Source organism: Rana temporaria, chromosome 9, assembly GCF_905171775.1.
Source record: "Rana temporaria chromosome 9, aRanTem1.1, whole genome shotgun sequence".
Classification (NCBI taxonomy): Eukaryota; Metazoa; Chordata; class Amphibia; order Anura; family Ranidae; genus Rana; species Rana temporaria.
The window spans coordinates 123286362-123313936 of NC_053497.1; the positions used below are offsets into that span (position 1 = coordinate 123286362).

A 27575-nucleotide genomic window follows, 5' to 3' on the forward strand; every position below is an offset into this window, starting at 1 on the left:
AGGCTTCCGATGGTCGCATCCATCGCGTCACGATTTTCCAAAAGGAGCCGAACGTCGGTGCGCAGTATAGAGGCGCACCGACGTTCGGCTTCTTTCGGCTACTAGTGACGCGATGGATGCGACCGTCGGAAGCCTCTCGAAAGACTGTCAATCAAGAAGGAACGCCCGCTCCCGAAAGACCCATACCCGGAAGCGACGGAGAAGATGCATCTCGAAAACGGTAAGTACAGCTCATATTTTAAAACAACTAGCCGATTCCCCTAGACAAAATGAGCATCCATATAGCATCCATCTAAGGGGAAAAATTGTTTTATGGGTGAACTCCCGCTTTAAGTAAATTAACCCCACCAAATCTATACTGCCATGAGGTGTATCCACTTTTTGGACAAACCTTTAATAAAAAGTTTTCGGTTATATATATATATATATATATATATATATATATATATATATATATATATATATATATATATACATATATATAAAAAATCAACCCCACCAACCATTTATTTTTGGGGATTTAGGATACTATGGGGTGAATTTGTCAAAACTGGAGCAGACAGCACCTGGTGCGGTTGCTCATGGCAACCAATCAGCTTCTACTTGTTGAGTTAGGCTTTGAAAATGCAAGATACAAGCTGGATTGGTTTGCCATGCACAGCCGCACCAGAATATTTCTGCTCTATTTTTAATAAATTCCCCTCCCTATATGTATTTTATCATCGATCTCAGTGCTGAATGGATGACATTTTTTTATTTTTTAAAAACCAGTGAGCCGTAGCTATGGGGTTCTTTATGCTGAAGACCAAGCAGAGAAATCTTCAGCCTTTGCTCTTTCACATAACATTTGAGTAAAGCAGCAACCTTTAGACATACAGTAATCACACATAAGAATGCGCTCTTTAGTTAATAACATGGTGCAAATGAAATTATGGTGTAATTCTTAAATGGAAAACAGGTCATGGGTAAAGTCATGCACAAAATGTTAATTTCAGGAAGTGCATGGGTATCTTAATCCTGGACTTAAAAGTTAGTGTTAGGTAAAGGAGGGGTCGGAGAAGGAAGGATGGTACTTCTCTTACACAGTCATGCGGTGCAGTGGTCCGGGCGCAGCAGGGAGGACAGAGGAGGGGGCATGCGTTGCATTATGCTGGGCATGCAGAGGGCTGGGTTTATCTTTAACCCCCATTGGTGCCCCTTTCACCCCGGCTGCGTCTTTACTTACACCATCACTGGGCAATGGAGCTCCGTTGCCTTGCCCTGAGGAATACAGGTTGACGTATTCCTCATCGCCCGCCTCCTCATTGGCATTTTCATTCTATGGTGGGAATAGATAGGTTGGAGGGAATGGTTGGCAGTGGATCTGTTATGCTGGTTCAGATCAATAATTAATTCTTTCAGAAGAAAAAGTGGTTCTCTAAACCCAAATCACAATTTATGACATAACACTGTTGAGCATATTGACAAATATTTACATGGTTATGTAAATGTTGAGAAGCACTAAGGATGTTTGTGCCAAGAGAGAGAGTCTGACTTGTAGCAAATTACCTGTTGCATCCCTTTCAAGCCTATCATGGCTGACAATGTGGTACAAGGGATTGTGTTCAGCTATACAGCAAGTGCATACATATATATATATATATACACATATATATATATATATATATATATATATATATATATATATATATATATATATATACACATATACATATACACACACACACATACATACACACACACATACACACACATATACATATACATATATACACAGTGCCTTGCGAAAGTATTCGGCCCCCTTGAACTTTGCGACCTTTTGCCACATTTCAGGCTTCCAACATAAAGATATAAAACTGGAATTTGTTTTGAAGAAGCAACAACAAGTGGGACACATTCATGAAGTGGAACGAAATTTATTGGATATTTCAAACTTTTTTAGCAAATAAAAAACTGAAAAATTGGGCGTGCAAAATTATTCAGCCCCTTTACTTTCAGTGCAGCAAACTCTCTCCAGAAGTTCAGTGAGGATCTCTGAATGATCCAATGTTGACCTAATGATGATAAATAGAATCCACCTGTGTGTAATCAAGTCTCCGTATAAATGCACCTGCACTGTGATAGTCTCAGAGGTCTGTTTAAAGCGCAGAGAGCATCATGAAGAACAAGGAACACACCGGGCAGGTCCGAGATACTGTTGTGGAGAAGTTTAAAGACGGATTTGGATACAAAAAGATTTCCCAAGCTTTAAACATCCCAAGGAGCACTATGCAAGCGATAATATTGAAATGGAAGGAGTATCAGACCACTGCAAATCTACGAAGACCTGGCCGTCCCTCTAAACTTTCAGCTCATACAAGAAGACTGATCAGAGATGCAGCCAAGAGGCCCATGATCACTCTGGATGAACTGCAGAGATCTACAGCTGAGGTGGGAGACTCTGTCCACAGGACAACAATCAGTTGTATACTGCACAAATCTGGCCTTTATGGAAGAGTGGCAAGAAGAAAGCCATTTCTTAAAGATTTCCATAAAAAGTGTGGTTTAAAGTTTGCCACAAGTCACCTGGGAGACGCACCAAACATGTGGAAGAAGGTTCTCTGGTCAGATGAAACCAAAATCAAACTTTTTAGCAACAATGAAAAACGTTATGTTTGGCGTAAAAGCAACACAGCTCATCACCCTGAGCACACCATCCCCACTGTCAAACATGGTGGTGGCAGCATCATGGTTTGGGCCTGCTTTTCTTCAGCAGGGACAGGGAAGATGGTTAAAATTGATGGGAAGATGGATGGAGCCAAATACAGGACCATTCTGGAAGAAAACCTGATGGAGTCTGCAAAAGACCCGAGACTGGGACGGAGATTTGTCTTCCAACAAGACAATGATCCAAAACATAAAGCAAAATCTACAATGGAATGCTTCACAAATAAACATATCCAGGTGTTAGAATGGCCAAGTCAAAGTCCAGACCTGAATCCAATCGAAAATCTGTGGAAAGAACTGAAAACTGCTGTTCACAAACACTCTCCATCCAACCTCACTGAGTTCGAGCTGTTTTGCAAGGAGGAATGGGAAAAAACGTCAGTCTCTCGATGTACAAAACTGATAGAGACATACCCCAAGCGACTTACAGCTGTAATCACAGCAAAAGGTGGCGCTACAAAGTATTAACTTAAGGGGGCTGAATAATTTTGTACGCCCAATTTTTCAGTTTTTTATTTGTTAAAAAAGTTTGAAATATCCAATAAATTTTGTTCCACTTCATGATTGTGTCCCACTTGTTGTTGATTCTTCAAAAAAAATTCCAGTTTTATATCTTTATGTTGGAAGCCTGAAATGTGGCAAAAGGTCGCAAAGTTCAAGGGGGCCGAATACTTTCGCAAGGCACTATGTATGTATATGTATATATATAATGTTTAAGATTTACCAAAACTAACGTGAGGGCCTTCCAATTACTTCAATATGTATCCAAATAAGGCAAGCCTTTGCACTACATAGTTGTTAATTTTGCTAGAGAGAACATTGTACAGATGTGTGGTTGGCTTTAGCAATCTTACCCTAGTGCACATTGTACATTAACTTTTTGTATAAAGTTGGGTTCTAGGTTTAGTCCACACATATGATTTCCAATACTGAAGGCTTCATTACCTGAATCAGGAAACTAATACCCATGGTACCATATTCAAAAAGTACAAATTCACAACTAGATAAAAATAAATAAACACTCTGGATAACATTGAATAGTTGAAACAAAGTTTTTGGAAGATCACCAGCATTCTTTCACAATCTATCATGAGTCAGACTAGTCTCTAGTTGAGAAGTCATGTCATATAACCAGATAACGACATTGGCCTAGACTCAGGAAAGGAGTTGGTGATGCCAATGGACATATTGTTACATCAAAAATGATTACTGTATGAGTACAATGAGCACACCAACAGACAGCACAGGGAGGCAATGAAAGCTGGAGCAGCACAGCGTAGGCTTGATGAGAATGGAAGACAGACAAGAAGCTGGTTTGCCATTCACAAATGCCCCCATTAAACCCGTTCAGCCGAGCCCCCTCCCGTTCTCACCGCTGATGTCTGGAGAGAGCCGGCGAAAGGCGGCTCAAAAGAAAGGCAGGCAGGAGGGGTCCCGCAGGCACTGCCGCCCTGAGAGGAGGCTAAAGGAGGACAGAGGGAAGCTGGAGGCACAACAGGAGGAGGGGGTACAGAATCTGGGAGGGGGTATCGGGAGGAGTAGAAGATGGCAGGGCTCAGCAAGGGGAGGGCAGGAGCCTGGCCATGAGGAGCAAAGTCCTGGGAGTAGGAGCGAAATACAGATTTGTACTGGGGAGAGAAGATGGACAGGAAGACAAGGGAGAAAGGGAAAAGGTAAAAAGAAAAGCAGATTAGTGCAAAAGCAGTTTAGTAGCCGGTACAAAAGGAAATTTATTGATTCTAAAAATGTCACCTAGAGTAGGTTCATCTAACCCTAATAGAGACACACATGAACAAATTCCACAATCCATTCACTATAAGCATGTATCTATAAATTACAGCATAAATGTAACAGCATTAAAACATTGTCATTCTACTAAATCATATAGAACCACTGTGCTCTGGATGCCAAGCAGCAGGCTTTTGCAATGGGCATTATGTGACAAAGTTTGAAAATTGCACATGTGTTTTACTTGGTTGTCACCCATCTCATTCACCTTTTTTATACTACTGCAATGAGACTGTTATAAGTCTCTTGAGTAAATAAGATTACACAAACTGGAATACATACTGCATTTCAGCATCTGCCACTTGCATTTTGACCACAATGGAGGTTCAAGTCAAGACTGCTTACTATAGGAGGACCCCATGGTAGACTCAGAATGCTGACAGAGGGCAGCCCTGGTTGCCATCTTCTTCAGGCTCTTGACCTGAATGGACTATGCACTGAAGAACCATCTTTACTCTTGACAGGACTGGAAAGATAAAGGCAGAGAGGTTTCACCAGCCCACCAGTCATGGGTACAAATGTATGCTAGTCTTAAGCTAGCCTACATGCCTGAAGCCCTCTTAAGGACTATGGTCTACAATTAAGAGCCGATTGCTCTAAATCGAAAGGAGATTTCTGATTGGCCAATGTGGGTGACTGCAAATTACTGTGGCCAATATGGGTGACTGCATGTCACTGCATTACTGTTGTACTCTAAACACTAAGCCCTCAGATAAAGTATTGTCATTCTCAGTCTAGCTGTGCTATGGAGTCCCTGACACGGAACAAACACCCAGTAATTCGCTTGACTTCTATACTTTCAAATCAATGACTGCCTATGTAGAGAAGTGAGCATGATGGCCTTAGATCCCGCACAAGTCAGATTTCACATTTTCTAAGAATATAACAAAAAAGTGACATTTGTTTGAGCTAACCTTGGCAATCCAAAATCATACCAAAGAAGAATTTAAATGGTTGTTCTTGGCAACACAGCTCAGACATGTGCAAGCGATCTGCCAGTGTAACAAGACAACTAGCATGTGAGAAATATAGTTTTGTACCAACAGGCATATAACAATCTTTATATATATTATTCATATGTTATGTGCCCACTGGCATATTTTAACTCTGTATACTGTATGTGTCCACTGGCATATTATACTCTATATAGCAGGGATATGCAATTAGCGGACCTCCAGCTGTTGCAGAACTACAATTCCCATGAGGCATAGCAAGACTGACAGCCACAAGCATGACACCCAGAGGCAGAGGCATGATGGGACTTGTAGTTTTGTAACAGCTGGAGGTCCGCTAATTGCATATCCCTGCTAAATACTGTATGTGCCCACTGGCATATTATACTCTGTATACTGTATGTGCCCACTGGCATATTATACTCTTTAATGTGCACACTGGCATATAACAATCTTTATTATGCTCTTTATATTTCACCCCCAGCTTCCTTCCTTTCACACGTCCCCTCCTTTCACACGTCCCCTCCTTTCCTTGCCTCCTTCCTTCCTTCCTCAGATTCTTGCATGCCACAGTCTGCCTGTGGAATCTCAGCTATGCGCTCTCACAGTGGGGAAGCTTGAACTCGGCTGTATTCCTCCTCCCTTCCTTGTATTAATCTGCTTTCCATATGCTGTGCATCCCTACTCTGGCTATAGCAGAGTGCTCATTGCTGGAGGAGTGTGTAAAAGCTGACTGAGCTGGGTTATTTTTACTGGGAGTCTAGTTACCAACAGGTGAGTGTCTGGGTACACCAAAACAAGCAGTTCACAAGCTCCCTCCAGCAATACAATCAAAGACAACATGACAGCTTGAGAACATCTTAGGAGTTAGAATCTCATGAGGTTCTCTGACTTTTTTCTCTAGTATCACGCCTGGGAGTTATAACTTAAATATAACTAACTGTCAAGAAAAAAGGCAATGATGATATCTTTAAAGTGTCACACCACTTTTCCCAAACTTAAAATAAAAACCAACCCTCTCTAGGTCTGTACCGTGTTTTGCAATGACTGTAGCAAATATCATTGCAGATTACTACCTGTTGTAGCCTGGACAAACCCCTACCTGGATTTCATTCACTTCCTACATCCTGAGTGCTGAGCAGAGGGTCTTACTATAGTCATATGATCAGTCCCAGTGTTGGAAAAAAAAAAACTAGACAAAATAAAAAAGCCAATCACATGAGTAGAAGGACACTTTGGACGCCAACAGTGTGCAAAGCAACCCCAGAGCCATGTTCTTATTTTTTTAGTTCAACAAGAAAAAAATCATTGCTGGCCATAGACTGAGCTAGAAAATTCATTTACCTCAACGCGGTTTGGCAATTATGTATGTTATATATCAAAAAACACATTTTTAAGTTAACTTCCCTTACCATACTTGTTAAACCAATACATTTTCTATAAGTTGAGGGAGGGGATAGACCAACTTTGTGCCAGAACCCAGTGTTCCAGTCACATGACCTCTGTCGCGCCACCCCCCCCTCCCCCCAGCAGTAATTGCGATCAATGCTTAGACCTTTGGCCACAAGACCAACTGCATTGAGATCCCCGGGCTGCAGTTGTTTAAAAAGTGGTCACAATACATTTATTGTCGGTTCAGGGAATCTGGCGCTGGTAGTTTTCAACCCTTGGCAAGTTGGCACCTTTAGGCGTCATTCATATGTGCGAATAGGACAGTCCTCGGATTCCTGCAGATAGGATCCTAGGTGTTTACAACTGTTTTACAGTCAAGTAGTATAGGATGTCATTTTAAAAGGGGCTTTTTGCTCCTCGACTTGACAACCAGTGTGTTTGAAGGTCTTAGGCATCATTCACACTTGCAGGTAGAGATGTCTTGGATCACAGGTGGTGGTGAATGGTGGCAGCAGGGATGTCTGCATAAAGCAATTACAGATTGACAGGAGCTGTGGCTATCTGTCACTGTTCACATGTAATCTGTACATGTTTTAAGAGCCAACGTTGCCTAAAATTGATTACCTCTGCGATCCCATTGGTATGACATACTGTACCTACTGCAGTTTGTACCTTAAACTTGTCCTTCACGACCATAACACAGGTGTCACACCATCATCAGGCTTTGTAATGACTGTGGAAGTTTGGTTGAACCAGATTTCTTAAAGCGGAGTTCCAGCCATGTTTGTGTAAAGTCAGCAGCTATAAAAAAAAGTATAGCTGCTGACTTAAAGGGGTGTTCCAGGCATTTTTTGTGTTTATTAAATGTCAGCAGCTACAAAAAGTGTGGCTGCTGGCTTTTAATAAACACACACTCACCTGATCCACGTTCCAGCGACGCGCCGACCGGGGCTCCGCTCCTCTCCCCCCCTCCCCGGCCGGCGTCTTCATCCTAAGTGTGGGCACCCGGCCGTGACAGCTTTCGGCTTCACGGCCGGGCACCCACTGCGCATGCGCGAGGGGTGCTGCGCTCTCTCATTGGACAGGCGATCGCATGGGACCTGTCATGTGTCCCAAGGCGATCGCCTACTGCAGCCCCTCCCTGTAGGCGATTAAGCTATTCGCCTACGATGCCCCTCGGCGGAAGGAGGAAGTGGGACAGGAAGTCCCACTCCTCCTGAAACCCCCACTAACCCCCCAAAAAAATTACATGCCAAATGTGGCATGTAAGGGAGCGAGGAGTGGGTTAAGCGGAAGTTCCAATTTTGGGTGGAACTCCGCTTTAACACACACACACACACTTGTCTGTCCCACGGTACAGAGCTGCGCCTCCTCAATGGCCGTGTAATCTTCTGGGACCCGTGACTTGTCCCAAAAAGATTGCTGGGAGGGGGAAAGGAGAACTTCCGCTTGAGTCCCATATGCTGCCCGAGCGGAAGTGTGAGCAGGTACCTATCAAAACTAGGTACCATCTCTCCTCCCCCAAAATGATCTGGCATGTCAGGCGGGTGAGGAGTGATTAAAGCGGAACTTTGACTTTTGGGCCGAACTCCGCTTTAAGGGGAGATCTCAAAAGCAGAGTCCCTCCCATATATTAAAAAAAATAAAGTGGTCAGCATGGGATTCAACTTTGATTTTGGGAGGGGCTGGCCTTTACAGTTGCTTTTGAAGGATCAGTTGCTTCTTGTGAGAAATGCTCATATCTGCCTCATCGCCTGCAGGGACAGCAAGGCTGTATACAGCTATCTGTAGAACACTGCCACGCACCCGGCAGAAAACAAATTGCTAAATTTTATTACCTCACACTGGGCTGAAGAGATACTTCAACAGCAAGAACAAGCATTAGGATACAAGAGAAGAGGAATGATTCAGAAAAGTGTATGGCCTAGTATACAAAATGTGCAGACATTTTGTGAGACTGGACTAGAAAAGCATTGGGAATTAGGGGCATCACTGGAGGCCAACACATTTCAGATGAAGCAACGTCTTGTGTGCTCTGCTTCAGTGAAATCACCAACAAAATGAATTGCTTGCCACGGGTGATAATAAAAAAATCCCCCATCCACACATTTGAGGTGGATGAAGGAATCCTCCCCACCATTCTATTATATTCTGACAGCGGGGACTCCTCCGCTGCCAGAATACACTGATTAATGCTGCAGCCATTTGGCTGCATGTGGTGATTGAACGCAAATAACATTCCCATTCAAGAAGAGTTGATCACTAGGTCCATTCCTCTGAAACAGGAACAGCCATAGATGTATAGAAATTCAGCTGCTCCCTGCTGAAGTCAGATCCAACTATGGCCAGCTGAAATAAGGTATCAGCATATGAAAATGGCTGCCGTCATTGTATTCAGGCCGTGGGTACTAGCTAGGGTTAACAGTATACACCGTATGTGCTTAAGTGAAGAACAGACATAATTAAGTCAAGCAGTAAACACAGCAAAGTATTGGTCTTGCATTCTTAGGAAAAACACAGCTAAACAGCCCCAGAACCAATCACATGCAACAGTCCTCCTCTCACACTTCATAGAGGCAGCAGGCAATGGAGCAGACACTCACCGAAGGCACAGGGAAAGAGCCATGGCGGCTCAGAAAGCAGTTAGAGACTGAGAGACTGATGCCCTGAGGGTGGCTGCTGTCTTCAGGTACGTTGAAGACCCCTTTGGCAGGCTGTGCACAGTACGGGACAGAGGAGAAGGAAGAGGCAGCAAAGGGAGCCTGCTGGAAAAAGTGATATAGATAGACAGGTGGAAGAGAAAAAAAGGGAAGGCAGATACAGGCAGCACCACATCAACATAAAGCCTGAGTTCTAATCAAATGAAGAGGATTTAAAGTGAACTTGTCATTAAACAACTCAATATGAACCAGCATTTTCAGGCAGTACAAATCATTGTAAGGTTCCTAAAATTGCCTCAGGCTAGACTGAGCTACAAGACGCATGCAGCATATGCAAGACGGTTCGCCACGTTGGTGCATAAAACTCAAACAAATAGATACTTAAAGCGGTTGTAAACCGCATAAACTTTTTTTTTTTCCCCCCAAACCTGCAATGCAAAAGGCATAATAGGCTAGTATGCACCGCATACTAGCCTATTATGAAATACTTACCTCGGAACGAGGTGTGTACCACTTACCTGGTCCACGCCGAGCAGGATGTCATCTTGCTCCGGCGTGTCTTCCGGGTATCGCCGCTCCAGCGCTGTGATTGGCTGGAGCGGCGATGACGTCACTCCCGCGCGTGCGCGCGGGAGATTTAAAATCGGCATTTACATATTTCCACCTCAATGTTTCTGTCATTGTGAAGTGTGTCAAAAAATTGCTGTAGAGTCCAATAGGCACCCAAATTCAATCTCCCTGTGCCGGATTAACAGACCTTGTAAGACACATGCTCTGCTCTCTCACCACTGGAAGGAATTGCAAGGACACTTGTGATGCAGGGGTGAGCCCTACCAGTCTCAAAACCCGGGGAGCCCAAACGTGCAAATTCCAAATCAGACAAACAGTGGTTAGTGTCTATATACGTACCTCACACACCCTGTCATTGCCTGTAACACTAAAAGGCAAGTAGTGAAAAGGGTGGGCGAGGGCTCAAATGTCTGAGCTGAAATCTGCAGCTTTGGAGCTCCTAGAAACATTCATAAAAAGTACTTACAGGCACCTCTAGATGCTTACTGTTCAATCATGTAAACAATTTATTACAGTCTTTAAATAACTAAAGGCAAAACTTTTGTTGAGTGGAGATGGATTAGAACACTAGTCAGTGTTTATTGCGGTCTATTCCCCCATTAGAGAGATCTACCCTCACTATCTCTCCTGTTTACCATTATCATTGAAAGTAAAAAAATCCCAAATTGGGTTGTCCCCGGAAAAGCGATAGAGGGGAAATCTTCCAATGGGGACACTAGCTCTGGAGGTCCCCAAAAGATTCCATCAATTTGAAGGCATTTCCTCTCACTTTAGTGAAGGGAAGTCTCTACAATAGACACACATTGTGAAAAAAAATCCGACAGGGTTTATAACTCTCCTGGCTCTATCCAAAAAATAAATAAATACAAGTTTGCCTATAGTTCCACTGTAATGCTGGCTGCATGCTCCATGGAGCTCAGTTTATCTAGAGTAAGTAAGGACGTGGTTATGGTTCTCTTTTTTTGTATGATAAAGACTGATTCATACTAAGCTGGGAAAGAATAGTGGCCACAAACAAAGCTCCTATAGGTTTAAATCCAGTCATATGTATGACTGTTCGAGTCACCATGGACCTCAAACATGTTTTTCAAAGCATTTATTGCACTGCAGTTATGTTGTCACTTTAAATGCACTGGTTAGAAGAATTCCTCTTTAACCTGATTAAACAGTAATATCTGTACTATGGATGAGCCATAAATGCTCTTTTACATAAACCCAGGGCACTGTGATTAAAGGCCACAATGTGGGACAGTGGACACATTTCCTGTGAAGTATGACAAGCGGTGACCATCTGAATCACTTTCCTTTTAACACTTGAAGGAAGGCAAACACTTCATCCTGCTGCACAGTACACCCAAAAGGTGCTTGTCTACTTTAAATATTCTTCCAATTTCTTAGGGCAGGCAAGTCAAAAAGGCATTTAAATGGGGCTGCATAGTGTCCTCTTATTAATTCTTCATGGTCCTCGAAGAGTTCTACAATGTCAATTGGATAAGTCATTAAGGCTACTTTCATGACAGTCTGGCTACTAAGAAGGTTGAAACATTGCAATGTGCACTGACAGAATACACAAAATGTCTACATTTTAAAACCCACAAAGCAGACAGTTAAAGGGTTAGCCACCAAAAACTGATTTTATACTTTTAGAAAGGTGGAGAATTGATGTCCAAAGACAAAACTTTACATTCTACTGGTGTTTATTTTGTCCATTACAGAGAGTACTGGAAAATCATTTTTTTTTTTGTTGTCACTGAAACATGAAATGACTGGAAATTTTCCAACTGGTCTGGTGCAAATGTTGGACGATTGCTCCTGAATCGGCTGAAAATAATTTTTACAGTTGGTCCTGACCCGCAGCTCTACAAAAGTTGATCTTTCAATCACCATTTGTCCAAGAGGGTGGGTGGATAATTCTTAACCGAACGGTGTACCTTTAGCCCTGGTTCACACTGGGTACGATTTGAGATGTGATTTGACATGTCAAATCGCATCTCAAATCGGCGGCATTTGCCGGCAATGGCACTGCCCTAATCGGTGCGACGCCGCATCTGCGGCGCTGCACAGATTTCAAAAAGTAGTTCCTGTACTACTTTTTGCGATTTCGGGCCGCGATTTACATTGAACCCTGCACAGATGTCTCTTAAACAGCGGCCGAAATCGCAGCCGCGAAATCGTGGTAAAATCGCGATTTTACCGCGATTTTGAATTCGCAGCAGTGTGAACCTAGCCTTAATCGGATGCATGCAATTATTGGGTATTCTGGCAGCTGCCTATCAAAAAAAAAAAAAAAAAGACACTGCAGATTCCTGCATCCAGGCTGTTTAGTATGAATGGCACACTGAACGATCCCCCTCACTCTGCCCAAGGGGCTCTACGAGTGAAATATTAATATGTATGACTTGCTTACAGGAGGATCTCCCCTCACTTTGGAAACATTTCCTTCATATTCTGACTACTCGATCAAAAACAAAAATGGAAATGTTTTGGCTTTATACACCTAAAGATCACCTATATGTATCCAGGACTTCAGTGGTTACCGATTCCAGGGTACACAGTATACACTCAGGAACTAGAACAAAGTTGCTGGAGTTCCCAATACATATAAAGACGCCAGCGGTGACCCACCTAACAGATAACTGAAATAGAAATATAGGATGGGTCAAACCTCTCCAAAGACTAATATTACAGATATGCAGTAATATTTCACATTCTTCCATCTTTCAGTGATTCCAGGGTTGAACTATCCCCAGAAGAATTTCCAGTTCTGCAGTTTTTACAAAAGCAAGTGATGGTGTCATGCTCCCACGATGGACTCTCGAAGTCTATAGTGTAACAAAGTAATAACTGCACATTCCATATGCAAGAGAGAAATGCTTTGTTGTGGCCTTGTGGGAAGGGATGCAGACACAAAATAAATCAGGGAAAAAGTATCACTTTGGCAGCCAAAAAATACAAGAAAACGTGGGGCGATTCAACCCAGCAGTGCCCACCCAAAACAAAAACCACATCAGTTGTGGGTGGAGTTGCCCTTTAACAGTTCTACAACTGGAGACCTTAACACCAAAATCCCTAAATAGGAATTCTTGATCAATATGCGTAATGCTGAATAAACAAAATTGGTTTAGTATTATCTGATATTATTAGGAAACAGTTCCTAACTATATAATGATGTAAATGTTAAAATGTTTATGCATGGATATTGATGCAGGGAAAAACATCTGTCTATGATGCAGGAAGGCGATGTGGCTGCCAACACTGCTTCACATATTGTGAAATAACTGGTGAAATCACCGACTATTTTTAGAAAGGATTACTCAATATAATGTCCAACTCATTTTATTAGGAAGCTCTTTTTCTTTGCTACATGATATATTATTTTTAAAGCCCGATGCAGGGGAAGTGCCTCACAGAAAACGTCTATTCAGACGAAACATACGCCTGCAGGGCAGAAATAGCGGTGACGTCATCACGCTCATGAGAATGCTTGGACGATTTTTATTCCAAATGTCTGATCACGTATTTGTTGCAAGTAGAATTTTGAATAAATTGACAGTTTTTAATTTGGACACTGCGCAACAAGTTTTCTTTTTCTTGTATAACCAATGGTCGGATTGGCTTCTGTGGCTACCCTGGGGTTTTATCACTGGCTCGTTTACACCAACAGTTCCATATGGATGATCTGCACCTGATGTGACAGGGTTTAAAGCTCACAGATGCAAGTATAGACCTTGAAAGGTCTTTGAATCTGGTTAGAGGATATTTGCCTGACCATATTCAGATACTGGGCGATGAACTGAATTTAATGGACTGCACAATAATATATGGGCTTTGGTGTCAAAATATATAGTTTTAACAACTATATGTCAGTTTTCAAATAGTGCAACACTTTTTCTTTATATTTTTGAACGTTGCTGTGGACAATGTTGTGAGTGCTGCTGTCACATCATTTATTTGAATTGGTTCACAACACCAACGCATTTAATTTTTCTTCATTTATACTCCAGCTAAAACTGAAAAAATGAGCCCAGCTGCTGGCAGTTCAAAGGGTTATCCTGGTGTTCTGGGAATATGATCTTCATAACTGGATCCACTTATGTTTCAGTCCACAGAGGATCCAAAACATGCAATAATAGCTTCTCCACACACTTTTCCCCCCCCCACACTGCTCATGACCCCTCTAATAATCTGTATCCTTAACCTGCTCTCTACTAATAGACTCATCTGCCCCCTTGTACTACCATCCCCTTCAGTCTACTCCATTCAGCTTCTGGTAAAGAAGGAAAACATCTTTGGGTTTGGATTCACTCCCTTTCCTCATGTGACAGGAACATGGAGAAAGTCCTAAACCCAGTAAGCTCTAAGTTGCTTCCTCTCAATGCTTCTGCTAGACAAATAGAGTGGCAAGGAAGCAAAGAGAAGTTGGGTATGTGCAGCTGGGGAGGGCAGCAATTGCATGGAGGTCCATGGAGTTCTGCCTTTATGGTGGCTTCCTTTCCTGCATGCTTGTTTCGAACTGACGAATCAAAGTTTTGTAGCCACATCAGCCCAAAAGGATATTAGTATTTTCTGCAGGAGATTCAGCAGCTTCTGTATTTAGGCAAGGTTTTCTTAAACTCAACAGAAATGATGAGGATTGCCATGTGTAACTACATTTTCAGTTGTAAGTAAGGTGTGCGTCCTCAACATAATCAGTATTAAAAAAAAAAAAAAAAAAAATACAGCAAACGAATCATGATACACAAGTAAAGGCTACATATATGAGGACAGCCTATTAGGTCTGCAATATAATTCACTGACATGCTTGCACTTACCAATTGCCTCTGTTTAGGGGGTAGGGCAGGTGGTGGAGCGCGTTCGACTCCGGGGTCTGCATTACTGAACGAATCATGAATACCGTACACCTCCCGCAGAAGTTTGTTCTTCTGCTGGTAGATGTGTTCGTTCTGCGGAGTTTGATAGAAGACAGATGGCTGGGGCTCCGAGTAGTCCTCCACAAAATGCATATACGTCATCACTGGAATATAAGATTGGGTACTGTAATAGATGGGCAAAACAGATGAGGAATCTAAACACACACAATCTATAAAAGGATAAGTACATTTTTAGACAAGTGCACTTTTGTCTTCGCCCATTTCACTGTGCTAAACCAGCCCACCTTCCCCAAGCACATACTCACTTCACAAAAAAGCATGCAACCTCTGGTGGCTGTATACATCTTCAATGAGCGACTTTCCACAGATATGACCATCTCCAAAGGAAGTAGACTGTCAGGTGATAGCTCCATAAGACCCTATAGGATACTGCTATTCTGACATAAAATAAACACCGCAGGCTGCGGGTGAAAGTTTTGGTTGGAGTTCTACTGCAAAATCTCTAAACTAGGGTGTTGCTCTTTTTCAGGCTATATGGCACTGGAATGTTAATCAAGAACTTTTTCAGACTAACAGCTTTTTTTCTAAGATTGCCCTGTATATGGCTCCATCCATCTTCCAATTAACTCTGAGCAGCTTCCCTGTCCCTGCTGAAGAAAAGCATCCTACAATATGCTGCTGCCACCACCACGTTTCACGGTGGGGATGGGTGTTCAGGGAAATGTGCAGTGTTCGTTTTCCATCAGTCAGCTTTTGCTTTTAAGACAAAAAGTTCAATTTTGGTCTCATCTGACCAGAGCACCTTCTTCCACACATTAGCCATGTCCCCCACATGGCTTCTCACAAACTGCAAATGGGACTTCTTATGGCTTTCATAAAGGCCAGATTTGTGGCGTGCACGACTAATAGTTTTCCTGGAGACAGATTCTCCCACCTGAGCTGTGGATCTCTGCAGCTCCTCCAGAGTTACCATTGGCCTCTTGGCTGCTTCTCCGATTAATGCTCTCCTTGCCCCGCCAATTTAGGTGGACGGCCATGTCTTGATAGGTTTTCAGTTGTGCCATACTTTTTCTATTTTCGGATGATGGATTGAACAGTGCTCCGTGAGATGTTCAAAGCTTGGGATATATTTTTTACAACCTAACCCTGCTTTAAACATCTCCACAAATGTATTCCTGACCTGTCTGGTGTGTTCATTGACCTTCATGTTGCCGTTTGTTCACCAAGGTTCTCTAACATATTCCTGAGAACTTCACAGAACAGCTTTATTTATACTGAGATTAGGCTACACACAGGTCTATTTGCTAATTAGATGACTTCTGAAGGCAATTGGTTCCACTAGATTTTAGTTTGGGCTATCAGAGTAAGGGGGCTGAATACAAATGCACGCTACACTTTCAGATATTTGTAAAAAAAAAAAAAAATTAAAACCATTTATCATTTTCCTTCCACTTAATTATGTACCACTTTGTGTTGGTCTATCACATAAAATACATTTACGTTTTTTGGTTGTAACATGACAAAATGTGGAAGATTTCAAGGGTTTTGAATACTTTTTCAAGGAATAACGTGCATCTGCTTTAAAGATTGGGGGGGTTGGGATCTCAAAATGCAGCAAATACAGAACACATAACTATGGACCAAATATATAAAGGCCTACGGAAGAGCCCTTTACTGGCAATAAACAGATGACTAGTGCAAGTAGAATGAACTTGAAATTATACACAATTAGTGTAAGCAATCCGCTATGATTAGACAAGGGCTCTCACATCCGTGGGAATGTTTCCTACAATGACAAGGCCTGGCACGCTACATTTCCATTGTGGACTTCGAGTGTACAGCACAAGGAGGCCGGGGGAAGGGATATGGTGGCAGAGGAACAGCTGAGAATGCACACCACTCCTCAACGGCACCATCATCATCCTTCTTGTGACAGAGCAGGCAGATGAGAGGTAGCTACAGCAAATTGAATGGAAAGGTGCAGAGATTCCATTAAACCTATCCCGGAGACATGACTGTCCACATATGCTGCCATACACAACACATTGCTGACCTGTCACCTGAACTACATGTAAAGTTGGAGCTGTAGTAAGGAGCAAGAACTGCATAATTCTATGCCTCCTCTGTAGTGCTGGTTCCTGTCCCATGTGGAGTGATACCAACTGCACTCCATCTCTTATCCCGGCTAGCAGCAGGAAAGAAGAGATTTTAAGGTCAGTGTGAAGCAATACACTGGGCATAATAGTGTAAGGCTGCTTTCATACTGATGTGCTGCAGTTTTCCCACAACGCAGGTGCAGTACAGTGTACCTGCAGCTTTTCTACTGGTTTGCTGCACTTAACCATAGACTTCAATTATTATCCTGCAGGTTTGGTGCACTTTCTAAATGCAGGGGTTTTAGTGTGCATTCAGAAAGTGCACCACACCTGCAAGATATAATAGAAGCCTATGGCAAAATGCAGCAAACCCAGGGAAGTTGCAGATGCACTGCACCCGCGGTGTGGGTAAACCGCAGTACATCAGTGTGAAAGCAGCCTTATACAGGGCTAATTTACATTTGCAGTTTGGGGGGTGGTAAACCTCCATAGTTAAGACGTGCTTTTATCACCCCGCCCTCACCTCCTTTAGCTGAAGTAGCCAGCCTGAAAAACAAGCCATCTACCACCTTTGTGTTCAGACCGTGATGAATCTGACTGGTGAAACCAAGCTATAAATTGATCGCTTCAATGTAGGTTATTGAAAAGACTAATTGAAAAAAAAAAAAACTTTTTTTTCAAAGGGTTTTTAACCAAGGAAATTTCGATCTCATTTCTTTGAAATTTAAAATCACCAATCACCACATTGATTTGCTCAGTGGTTTCATAAAAAGTAGTTGAAATTGCAGGAAAGTTGCTGTGTGTATGGCTTGCTTTTTAAAGTGGTTGTAAAGTCATAAGTTTTTTTGTTATCTCTATGCATTGAGATAAAAACTCTTCTGTGTGTAGCAGCCCCCCTCTAGCCCCCCAATACGTATCTGAGCTCCATCTCTGTTCAACAATGCCCACAAGTGTCTTAGCCACCCGGGACTCTCTCTCTCCTGATTGACTAACTGACTTTGACAACAGCGGTAACCAATGGGCTGTGTCTCAGCCAATCAGGAAGGAGAGGGGGCCAAACTGCAGCTTTGTGTCTGAATGGACACAGGGAGCTGTGTCTCGGCTCAGGTCCACCCATAGCAAGCTGCTTTCTGTGGGGGCACTTAACAGTAGGGATGGGCAAAAAGCACAGAAGAGGGACCCGAGAAAAGGAGGATATGGGCTGCTCTGTGTAAATCCAAAGGACGGATATAACATGTTTTTTTTATAGAAAAAAAGAAAAAAGAGCCTTTACAATCACTTTAGGCTTGGTTCACACAGCAGCGATGCGGGAACCCTGCAAATCCGGTACCCGCATACCGTGTCTACCGGCGGCAGCTCACACTGCCCTATGCAAACTGCTAGGAGTGTCCATTGAAAGTTAATGACACCCCCAAAGCAGATCGCACATTGCAGTGCGAACTGCAAATTCGGACACAAATTGGATCACATGGGTGTGAAAAGCGTCCTGTGCGAGCTTGGGGGGAGCAGGGGTCGCATGCGATTTTCACTGCAGTGCGCATCACTATGCCTATGTCAGACATCGCACTGGCCCTAAGGGACAATGAAAACAGTCATTTCCAGATATGTACACCCCTGTAAGCAGGCTTATTTTCAGCACTGCAGTTACGGTAAGCCTGGTAAATACAGAAAGAAAGCCTAGAGATCCATCGACTGGCTCAGAATAGTAAATATGACACAAAGAAAATATATCCAAAAACAAATTGCAGTCCCTAAAAAAAAAAAAAAAAAAAAAAAAAAAAAAGCAAAGCCAGGAGGTCAATACTAGCCTTTTGCCAGAGTTGTAACAGCAGCAGCTGCGGCACTTTTCCTAACAGCTAAAGCAATGGCACCAATACTGCAGGATAACCCAGGCATCCTATTTGCCAGTAACAAGGCCCACAAGAGCTGCCTAGGCCTACAGCATGTCTGCAAGGATTTCCTAAAGGCTGGGCAGACGGTTTAGAAACGTAATCAACACAATTGTGGATGGCATGTGTCCAAGGGCACGAGATTCCTTATATGGAAGTTCAATTACACAAACCTGAGGCAGCCAAAGACATCAAGTCTATCACAGCTGACTAATTCATGCAGACAGTCTCTCTGAGCAGCATGATGGGAAAAGACGAGCACTCGTCCAACAATATCCCAAAATGTTACGATGAAAACTGAAATCTAAGGCACGCCATTTAATATGAACAATGCTGGACACTGACGGCAGCTTGGAAGTTAATCTCCAAACGAAGCAAGTGAGAACAGAAATATGAAAGCCAATATAGCAGACTTGTTTGAAGGTCATCATGTTTCTGGCTGGTCACTTGACCTGGTGAGATAAAGTCTGAACACCTAATCCAGTGTACTTTTTCAGGTCTGTGGATAACATGGTAAAAAAGCCAGGATCAAGATGAAAGCCCTGGAGGCTGCAATTTCAAAGGGTACCTGTGCAAAATATGGATGCTGCCCCTTGTGACCCATACTTTCCAAAGGCTCTGGAAGTCACTGGACCAACATGACAGCTAAACAACTAGCATTTAAAATGACTAGGCGATATAAAAAAATGAAGATGCTAGCAGGCAGTGCTGTGGAGTCGGAGGAGATTTTGGGTACCTGGAGTCGGAGTCGGCAAACATTGCACCGACTCCTAATAAATTTAGATTGGAATTAAAAAAGCAAGTTTAAATGTCCCAATTCACAAAAAGTTATAATTAATGACTTCTCTACTGTAAGAATAAAGACCAATGCATGCAGTGCCTCACGTAACCGCAAAACGAACACGTTAAGTGACCGTGAAGAAGCATGCTTTTCATGTGCTTCACTATATGGCACGCAACGCACAATTAGGAGCGGCAGTATCTAAGAATTACTCAGAGGAAGAGAGGTTTCCCCCTCGAAATGCATTTGGGACTTTCAGTTGACTAGGTCATGAGGACACTAGGGATACTGATGTGCTTAATTGCTGAGGCTATTTGTGAGTATGCATCCATTTTACCAATATAATAAAGCTGCAACAAAAGGTAATGCGCAAGGCTGGTGCTCCCTCTATTTTGTTTTCTAGTATGACTTCTGGGTTTCCCCAGCTCTCAAGGGTCAGCAGAGCTTTGGTACCATTAAAGTAGCTCAGGAACCTGTGGTCCACCATAGCCAATGCATTTCTCTTGAGTGCCGGAGACTGATCTTTTTGTTCACAGAAAATGACAGAATCACAAGACTGATTTCACAGAATTACAAACCTTTTGGTGAGTAATACAGTTTACATTCATGTATTTCAGCTACATATTATAGCTGTATGACTAGGCTTTCATTTTAGGTAGGCAAATAAGAAGAAACATGGAAATAATGTCAGTCCTTGACATTTTGCTACCCTAGTTAATGCCCAGATTCCTGCCAAACCCTAAGGTTCTGTACAGAGGGGCCCCACAGTACAGAACAATGCATTGTGCAGCAGTAGGAAGATCATGAAACTTACTGTGTTTGTTCTTCTTCTCGGGAAGAGGCGGAGGCTTTTCTGGAATGTCATCATTCTCTGTTCCTACAAAATCATCAAGGAAATCCACCTGGGGGGTGTTCCCAGGTTGAAATGGGGAAACAGCAGCAAACGGAGTACTAGAAGGGGGGAGCAGCAGATCGTCCTCGGAAATATTGTCATACTGGGAGGGATGTCTCTCGTAGGAGACTCTGGAGCCATCCGAATTATGGGTAACGGCACTTCTGCGTTTCTTCTGGGGGAGGGCAGGAGGGGTCTCTAAAGTGAAGGGGTGAGTGGATTCTGAGGGCTGAGGTGTACTGGGAGGTAATTGGAAGCTTTGTCCGTGAAAAGGGGAACCAGTCTCTCCTAGAGATTCGGGGAGAGGGCTGAGGACTCCAGTTACTTGGCCCAGTACTTGATCTGTGCTAGAGAGGTCTTGCTGCAGGAACTCGTAATCTGGATCATAGTTATCTGTAATAAAGGCATAAAAAACAAAGTAATAAGTACGATTAAATTTACAATTAAAAAATGTTTACTAAAACCAAGCCCTCACAGCAAAACTAAATTAAGGTTGGTTCACCCAAAACTGAGATTTCATGTATAAAATGGACTGTGTAGTAGACAAGGATGAGCTCCGGCGTGTTCGCACACCGCACGTGCAGAGCCTGCCAGGAAGTTGGTTGCGGCGCTAATCACATGCAGTGAGACATTTACCCAATGCGCAGCTGCCTAGATCGGAAATGTCTCACTGCCTGTGATTAGCGCATTGCAGTGCCGACTTCCTGGCAGGCTCTGCACGTGGGGTGTGCGAATATGCCACCCTTGTGGATTTTAAATGTTCCCAGGGATATCACTGATAAGAGCTCCTGTCAGTTTCTAACTTTATGAATCTTTACGTTTTCTCGCAAATCTGTCCCTCATCTTATATTCTCAATTTACTATAATGCAATAAAAGCACCACAGTTTATGACCGTTGCACATCAACACCTTTAAAAGAGAAGCATGGGATTATAAAAATAATAAAGAATCATACTTGCCTAGATGGCTGTAGCATAGATCCCAGCTGTATCAGTCCTCCACTGCCTCTAAGACTGAGAACTGAGCGATCAAACACTACTGGTCACTCAGCACTCGGTCTTCAGCCTGCAGGGAGCTAGCGGCTGTCAATCACTAACTCTTTGCTTGGCCGCTCCAGTGCTCACTGAAGCACTGGGCTGTGAAGGGGGCGGAAGAGGTTGGCTCAGGCTCTCACCAGCTCACTAAGAAGCTGAGCTAGCTGCTGGTCCAGGTATCTGGGCGGATAGATGGGATCTTTTCAAAGCTTGGACTGGGGCTGTGACATCAGCAGGCTTTAGCATAGAACTAACCTGTACTCCTGTGATCCATAGAAGTATAGTGAAAAGAGCTTTGGCTATGCTTCTCTTTTAATCCTTGCATACGTAAAGGGCTTTTTACTGTATGAGCTGTAGAAATAAAAAGCAATTTTCACCAGCAGCTGGTTCTAGCTGACCTAGTACATGTATTCCAAAAATGGGTTAGGTGTGTTCCCAAATACACAAGGTATATGTTGTGTATTATAGGTATTTATATAGCGTTAACAATTTACCAAACACTTAACATACTTGTACGTTCACATCAGTCTCTGCCCTCAAGGAGCTTACAATCTAAGATCCCTATCTCACATGCATACATGTAAATACTAGGGTCAATTTGTAAAGGAGCCAATAAAACTACCGGCATGTCTTTGGAATGTGGGGGGAAACCCACACAATCACATGGAGAACATGCAAACCCCATGCAGATAGTGTTCTAACCAGGTTCAAACTGGGAACCCCATTGCCGCAAGGCAAAAGTGCTAACCACTAAGCCACAGTATAAATGGCTACTAATTATAAGGGGTAACATTGTAAAAAGTTTATCAGGGAGTATCCAACAGGCTTTTCGGGATCATTTAAGGATGTTTTTCCTGTTGGAGCAAATTGAAGTACTTGGACCCCAGTTATAAGGCTTTCCTCTAGATTAACAGAAGGCTTTAGAGTATTTTTTTTTTCTTTTTTTTTTTTTCTATCTTGGGGGTCAGTTAGCCTTAAAATGCAAATACTTATCAAAGACCACAAAATATATAAACCAGTAGTGTAAAGCCCTGTACACATGGGCAAAATGTTGGGAGATATTTGCTGGTACAAAAAAATACCAGCCGACATTCTGCCCTCGATTATATCAGTCTGTTCAGCCGACTTCTGTTGGACGTGCATGCTGAAACAGCAGCAGCCGACAGACTCACAATAAGCACTCTCAGTCAATGGCAGGGAGCGCTGTTTGGAGTGGTTTTTTTTAGGGGGGGGGGGGCATTCCCTTGTCAGAACGCAACAGCTCAGCGGGGGAGATAACTGGACTAGCGCTGCATGGTTAGTACAGCAGCTCCTGGCCGGGAGCTGTCAGTTCTATTCATGAAACCCACGGGGTAGCATGAAAATTAGAACTGTAGTGTGTACCAGGCTTCACTCCAGCACTGGTTTTAGGTGCTGATGTGTTACATATGATTGTAAGCTCCACGAGCACAGCCCTCTTGTTCTTTCTGTATTGAACTGTATTGTACTGTCCCCCTCTAAATTGTAAAACGCTGCGCAAACTGTTAATAATAATAATAATAATAATAATAATAATATGTAGGTGCTTATTCCAGTGGCTCCTTGAGGTCAGTGCTGAGCTACCCCTGCCCCAATCCCATAGCTAGTTGCAAGAATAAATCTGGAAATTCAGCTTCTGTTCAAATGGATTTAATTTAGGAGTGGTTCATAAAGCTAGCAACATCTCTCCGAGACTCTACACACAAAGATGAAGAGTTCAAGAGGAGCCCTAATGTAGGGAGCATTTAGATGACTAATGGAGAGTAAGATGCAATATAAGTTGCTTCTTCTGGTTTCTCACCATTCTGTCACTATACAAGGCCGGTGTCTCTTTTCTTAGAACTGTCACTTTTGACTTTGAACTCATGTATGTGAGACCTCAAACTCCCAACAAACCACAAACAGGAAACAGTCAACTTCTGAGAAAAGCAGAGTAAGTTACACTTAAAGTGATATTAACCAGTTAAGGACCCCTTCACGCCGATATACTTCGGCAGAAGGGCACAGGCACATACAGGTACGTAGCATTTAAGAGCCCAGTCGTGGGTCGCGAACGCGCCCCGGCAGTGCGCTCGCAACCTAGTCCTGAGCTCCGTGATTGTGGACCTGATCGCCGCCGGTGTCCTGCGATCGGGTCACAGGAGCTGAAGAACGGGGAGAGGCAAGTGTAAACAAAACCTTCTCTGTTCTTCTCTGTGGCTTGTCACTGATTCTATGCTCCCTGTCATAGGGAACGACGATTAGTGACGTCACACGTCCAGCCACGCCCCCTACAGTAAAAAAAAAAAAAAAACAATAGGACACACCCCTTAATGCCCCCTAGTGGTTAACCGCTTCACTGCCATTGTAATTTTCACAGTAATCAGTTCATTTTATAGCACTTTTCGCTGTGAAAATGACAATTGTCCCAATAAATGTGTCAAAAGTGTCCGCCATAATGTCGCAGTCCCGAAAAAAAAAAAAAAAAACGCTGATCGCCGCCATTAGTAGTAAAAAAATAAAATAATAAAAATGCCATAAAACTATGCCATATATTGTAAACGCTATAACTTTTGCTCAAACCAAACGCTTATTGCGATTTTTTTTCTCCAAAAATATGTAGAAGAATACGTATCGGCCTAAACTGAGGAAAAAAATGTTTTTTTTACATATTTTTGGGGGATATTTATTAAAGCAAAAAGTTATATTTTTGTTTATAGCACAAAAAATTAAAACCGCAGGTGATCAAATACCACTAAAAGAAATCTCTATTTGTGGGGAAAAAAGGACGCCAATTTTGTTTGGGAGCCACATCGCACGACCGCGCAATTGTCAGTTAAAGCAACGCAGTGCCTAATCGCAAAAAGGGGCAAGGTCCTTTACCTGCATAATAGTCCGGGGCTTAAAGGGTCACTAAAGGAATTTTTTTTTTTTTGCTAAATAGCTTCCTTTACCTTACTGCAGTACTGGTTTCATGTCCTTATTGTTCATTTTTGCTTTGAAGTAGCTGTAATTCTGCTGTGATCTCCACACTTCCTGTTTCCTTATAACCATCATACTGGGAGATTTTCACGATGGTCTAAGCTGTCATTACTGTGTGTCTAAAACTCCTCAGAACCAATCAGATTCATTTTAAAAACAAAACACTGCCCTGGATTTGTTTGTTTTTGTTCTGTGAGTCTTCCCGACTCACCTCTCACCCGGAACTTCATGTATGTACCTTTAAAACCGAAAGTGAAACTAGAGGCACATTATATGATAGATTAAATTACATTTTTAATCATTTTTAAAAGGAATCAGTTAACTTTTATGTCTCTATACCCTGTAAACAGTCATTTCAGCAAAAAATTTTTTTTTCCTTTAGTGACCCTTTAAGTGGTTAAAGTCCTGTTTTTTTTTTTTTTGTTTGTTCAAAAACAAACATGTTATACTTACCTGCTCGGTGGAGTGGTTTTGCACAGAGCAGCCCAGAACCTCCTCTTCTCGGGTCCCTCACCAGAGCTCCTGCCGAAGCTTGCCCTGCCCCCCTCTCCTTTCATTGGCCCACTTTGATTGACAGCAGCGGGAGCCAATGGCGCCTACTGCTGTGTCTCAACCAATCAGGAGGGAGAGTCCCGGACAGCCGAGGTACTCGTGCAACATTGCTGGATTAAGATGAGGTTCAGGTAACTATTAGGGGGAGCTTCTGCACACAGAAGGTTTTTTTTAATCTTATTTTAAGATAAAAAAAATTCTGCCTTTTAGAGACACTTTAAACAAGGACAATGATCTGTTCCTTTTTCTTACCCAAAGTCTCACAGCTGGTGTTTCGGGAGCACTGGCCGCTGTCTCTGTCCAGGGAAGAGAGTTGTTCGTCAGACTTGCTAAGTTTTCCCATACTGCTACACGGAGAAAGACGCGGTGATTCGCCACCATACGACTGACTACCTCCGGATAACCGCCGATGTGCGTAACAATTCACTTCAAAATCCTTAAAGTAGAAAAGGGCCTGTCAGAGAGCCATGAACATACCACACCATCATTTTTGAAGCAGGACTTTTCTTTTACCAGTGACTTCTTACCGGTGTATTGATGCCTATAGGTAAACTGGATCCACTTGTAGCTCGGCTCATAGGTGCTACTATGGCCACACGAGTGGGAGAAGGTGCAGATTGTCTTTTCTTTGGAGGCAACGCAGGAGGTGGCCTGTAAGTGGCAAAAAATACAGAACAGGATCAATTATTTCATTGTCAGGCCATGGCTGATGCTCTGTAGATCAGATTTACTATTAGATGATCATACACAAAGCTACTGGCTGAAAAGACCAAATTGTGGAGAGGGAGTCATCGACAGTTTGGGAATGGAGACCATTTCTGCTTAGAAACAGGAACTTCTATAACTGAATTACTGCTAGAAAAAATAAAAAAGCAATTACCCATTTTCAATAACCCGTATGCCAGGTAATGGAGGTTTGGGTGGAGCAAGCTCATCGGTCTCCAAGCAGTCTACTGGAACATCCTTACAAGGTGGCTCAGGTGACTTGTTAAGAATCTCCAGCTCTCTATCAGACAAAGGCAAATCTTGCGTGCTGCAAAAAAAAAAAAAATCATCTAGTGACCGCTTTTATTATTCTACTCCTAATCAAATGGCACATACCACTTTCTGAGTCTCACCTGTCTGCTTTGCACGCAGGTAAGGCTGGTTTAATGGGACTGGTCGGTGATGGGCGCTCTTGCTTCTCAATCATCAATCGCACCAGCTCCTGAAAGAACCAATTACTAGAAATCAGCATGCTGATACAATACAACAACTATACCCAATATATGATGAGATATATATGGAACAAGGACAAAGAATAGTACAGTGCCAGGATAAATAATATGTTTTCAAAATGTGGATATTAAACCACATAAAGTCACAAGTTTAAGCCCAGGTTCACATTGAGGGCGGGTTTGAAATCATGTAAGTTCAGGTGAACTTGCACGATTTCAAAGCGCAAAGTTACAGTCCGACTTCCAAACCTCCAAACCACTGTATTAAATTGTTGTAGGTCACCATTGGCTGTCTGGGGTGCTGTTTGCTTGTTTGCCACACAGCCTGTCATAAGAGGAAACAACATTATATGTATCCCTCATATTGTGACATTTTGTGCACTTAGTTTGTGAGGGTGTCCTGCTGTAGTTGGTTGACCTTCTCCTTCCCTGTGCTCTCCCGCACAGTTATCAAGCAGTGGCTGCAGGATCTGTGTTGGTGGGTGACAGGTCTTGTGTTTTGCTTTTTGATTTGTGTGTTATATGACATGTTAGTATGGGAAGGCAAGGAGTATAGGCTCTCAGTGTAGTGGCAATGTATTTCTAATTGATTGGTTAATTGTTCAATTGCTTAAATGCCAAACCACGCTCACTTGTATCACGCACATAAATATATTTCATGCAATGTATGTGTATATGATGTTTGAGTAAGCACTGACTTTAGCGCGGAACGCTTTACATTTTATGTTCCTGTCATACCTGTGATGTGATTTTAATGCTTCAATAAAGATACCAAGGAGTGCAGCAATATTCCAGATTTTGCATGTTGCCGAGGACAAACTGACAGTTTCAGGGTCCTTTTTTTCCCCCCTGAAGACTATAAGCTGCTAAAATGCATTAACTCTTTACTCTTGTTTGTGTTTTATACACATAAAGGCACATTTATTCTTTGATCTCTTAATGGCTGGCAGTATCACTTATTTCAGGTACAATATTGAGTGAACAGGGTTTTCTAGCCTTGTTGAATGACCAGAGAATAGTCAACTGGCACCATGCCTGCCACTGTTGGGTAGAAGAATGTCAATCCTGCAGGTGGGAAAACCTATTCCAAACTCTCCAGTTTTCCCTTATGGGCCAAGTTAGTCAATTAATAAAGCACTCTGCATTACTATGAGGACAGTTTGCCCAGGAGGGGTGAATTTCCCTCCTGCACAAT

At 42.7% G+C, this 27575-nt stretch overlaps 1 protein-coding gene across 12 annotated transcripts in view; it reads right to left on the bottom strand.

The window, feature by feature from the left end:
- The window catches only part of RAPGEF1 (Rap guanine nucleotide exchange factor 1), a 122144-nt gene that overhangs the window by 27830 nt on the left and 66739 nt on the right, over positions 1-27575 (bottom strand). The window contains exons 5-14 of one of the 12 annotated variants that reach the window (XM_040324398.1): positions 26282-26370; positions 26044-26196; positions 25691-25814; positions 25416-25599; positions 21888-21983; positions 20521-20991; positions 14881-15083; positions 9443-9601; positions 4080-4334; positions 1226-1318 (exon numbers count right to left, since the gene is read on the bottom strand). In XM_040324398.1, the coding sequence (XP_040180332.1) occupies positions 1226-1318; positions 4080-4334; positions 9443-9601; positions 14881-15083; positions 20521-20991; positions 21888-21983; positions 25416-25599; positions 25691-25814; positions 26044-26196; positions 26282-26370 (1827 nt within the window). Of the gene's footprint in view, positions 1-1225; positions 1319-4079; positions 4335-9442; positions 9605-14880; positions 15084-20520; positions 20992-21887; positions 21984-25415; positions 25600-25690; positions 25815-26043; positions 26197-26281; positions 26371-27575 lie in introns of all 12 variants that reach the window. The other 11 variants (XM_040324397.1, XM_040324401.1, XM_040324400.1 and 8 more) reach the window with 11 other exon arrangements.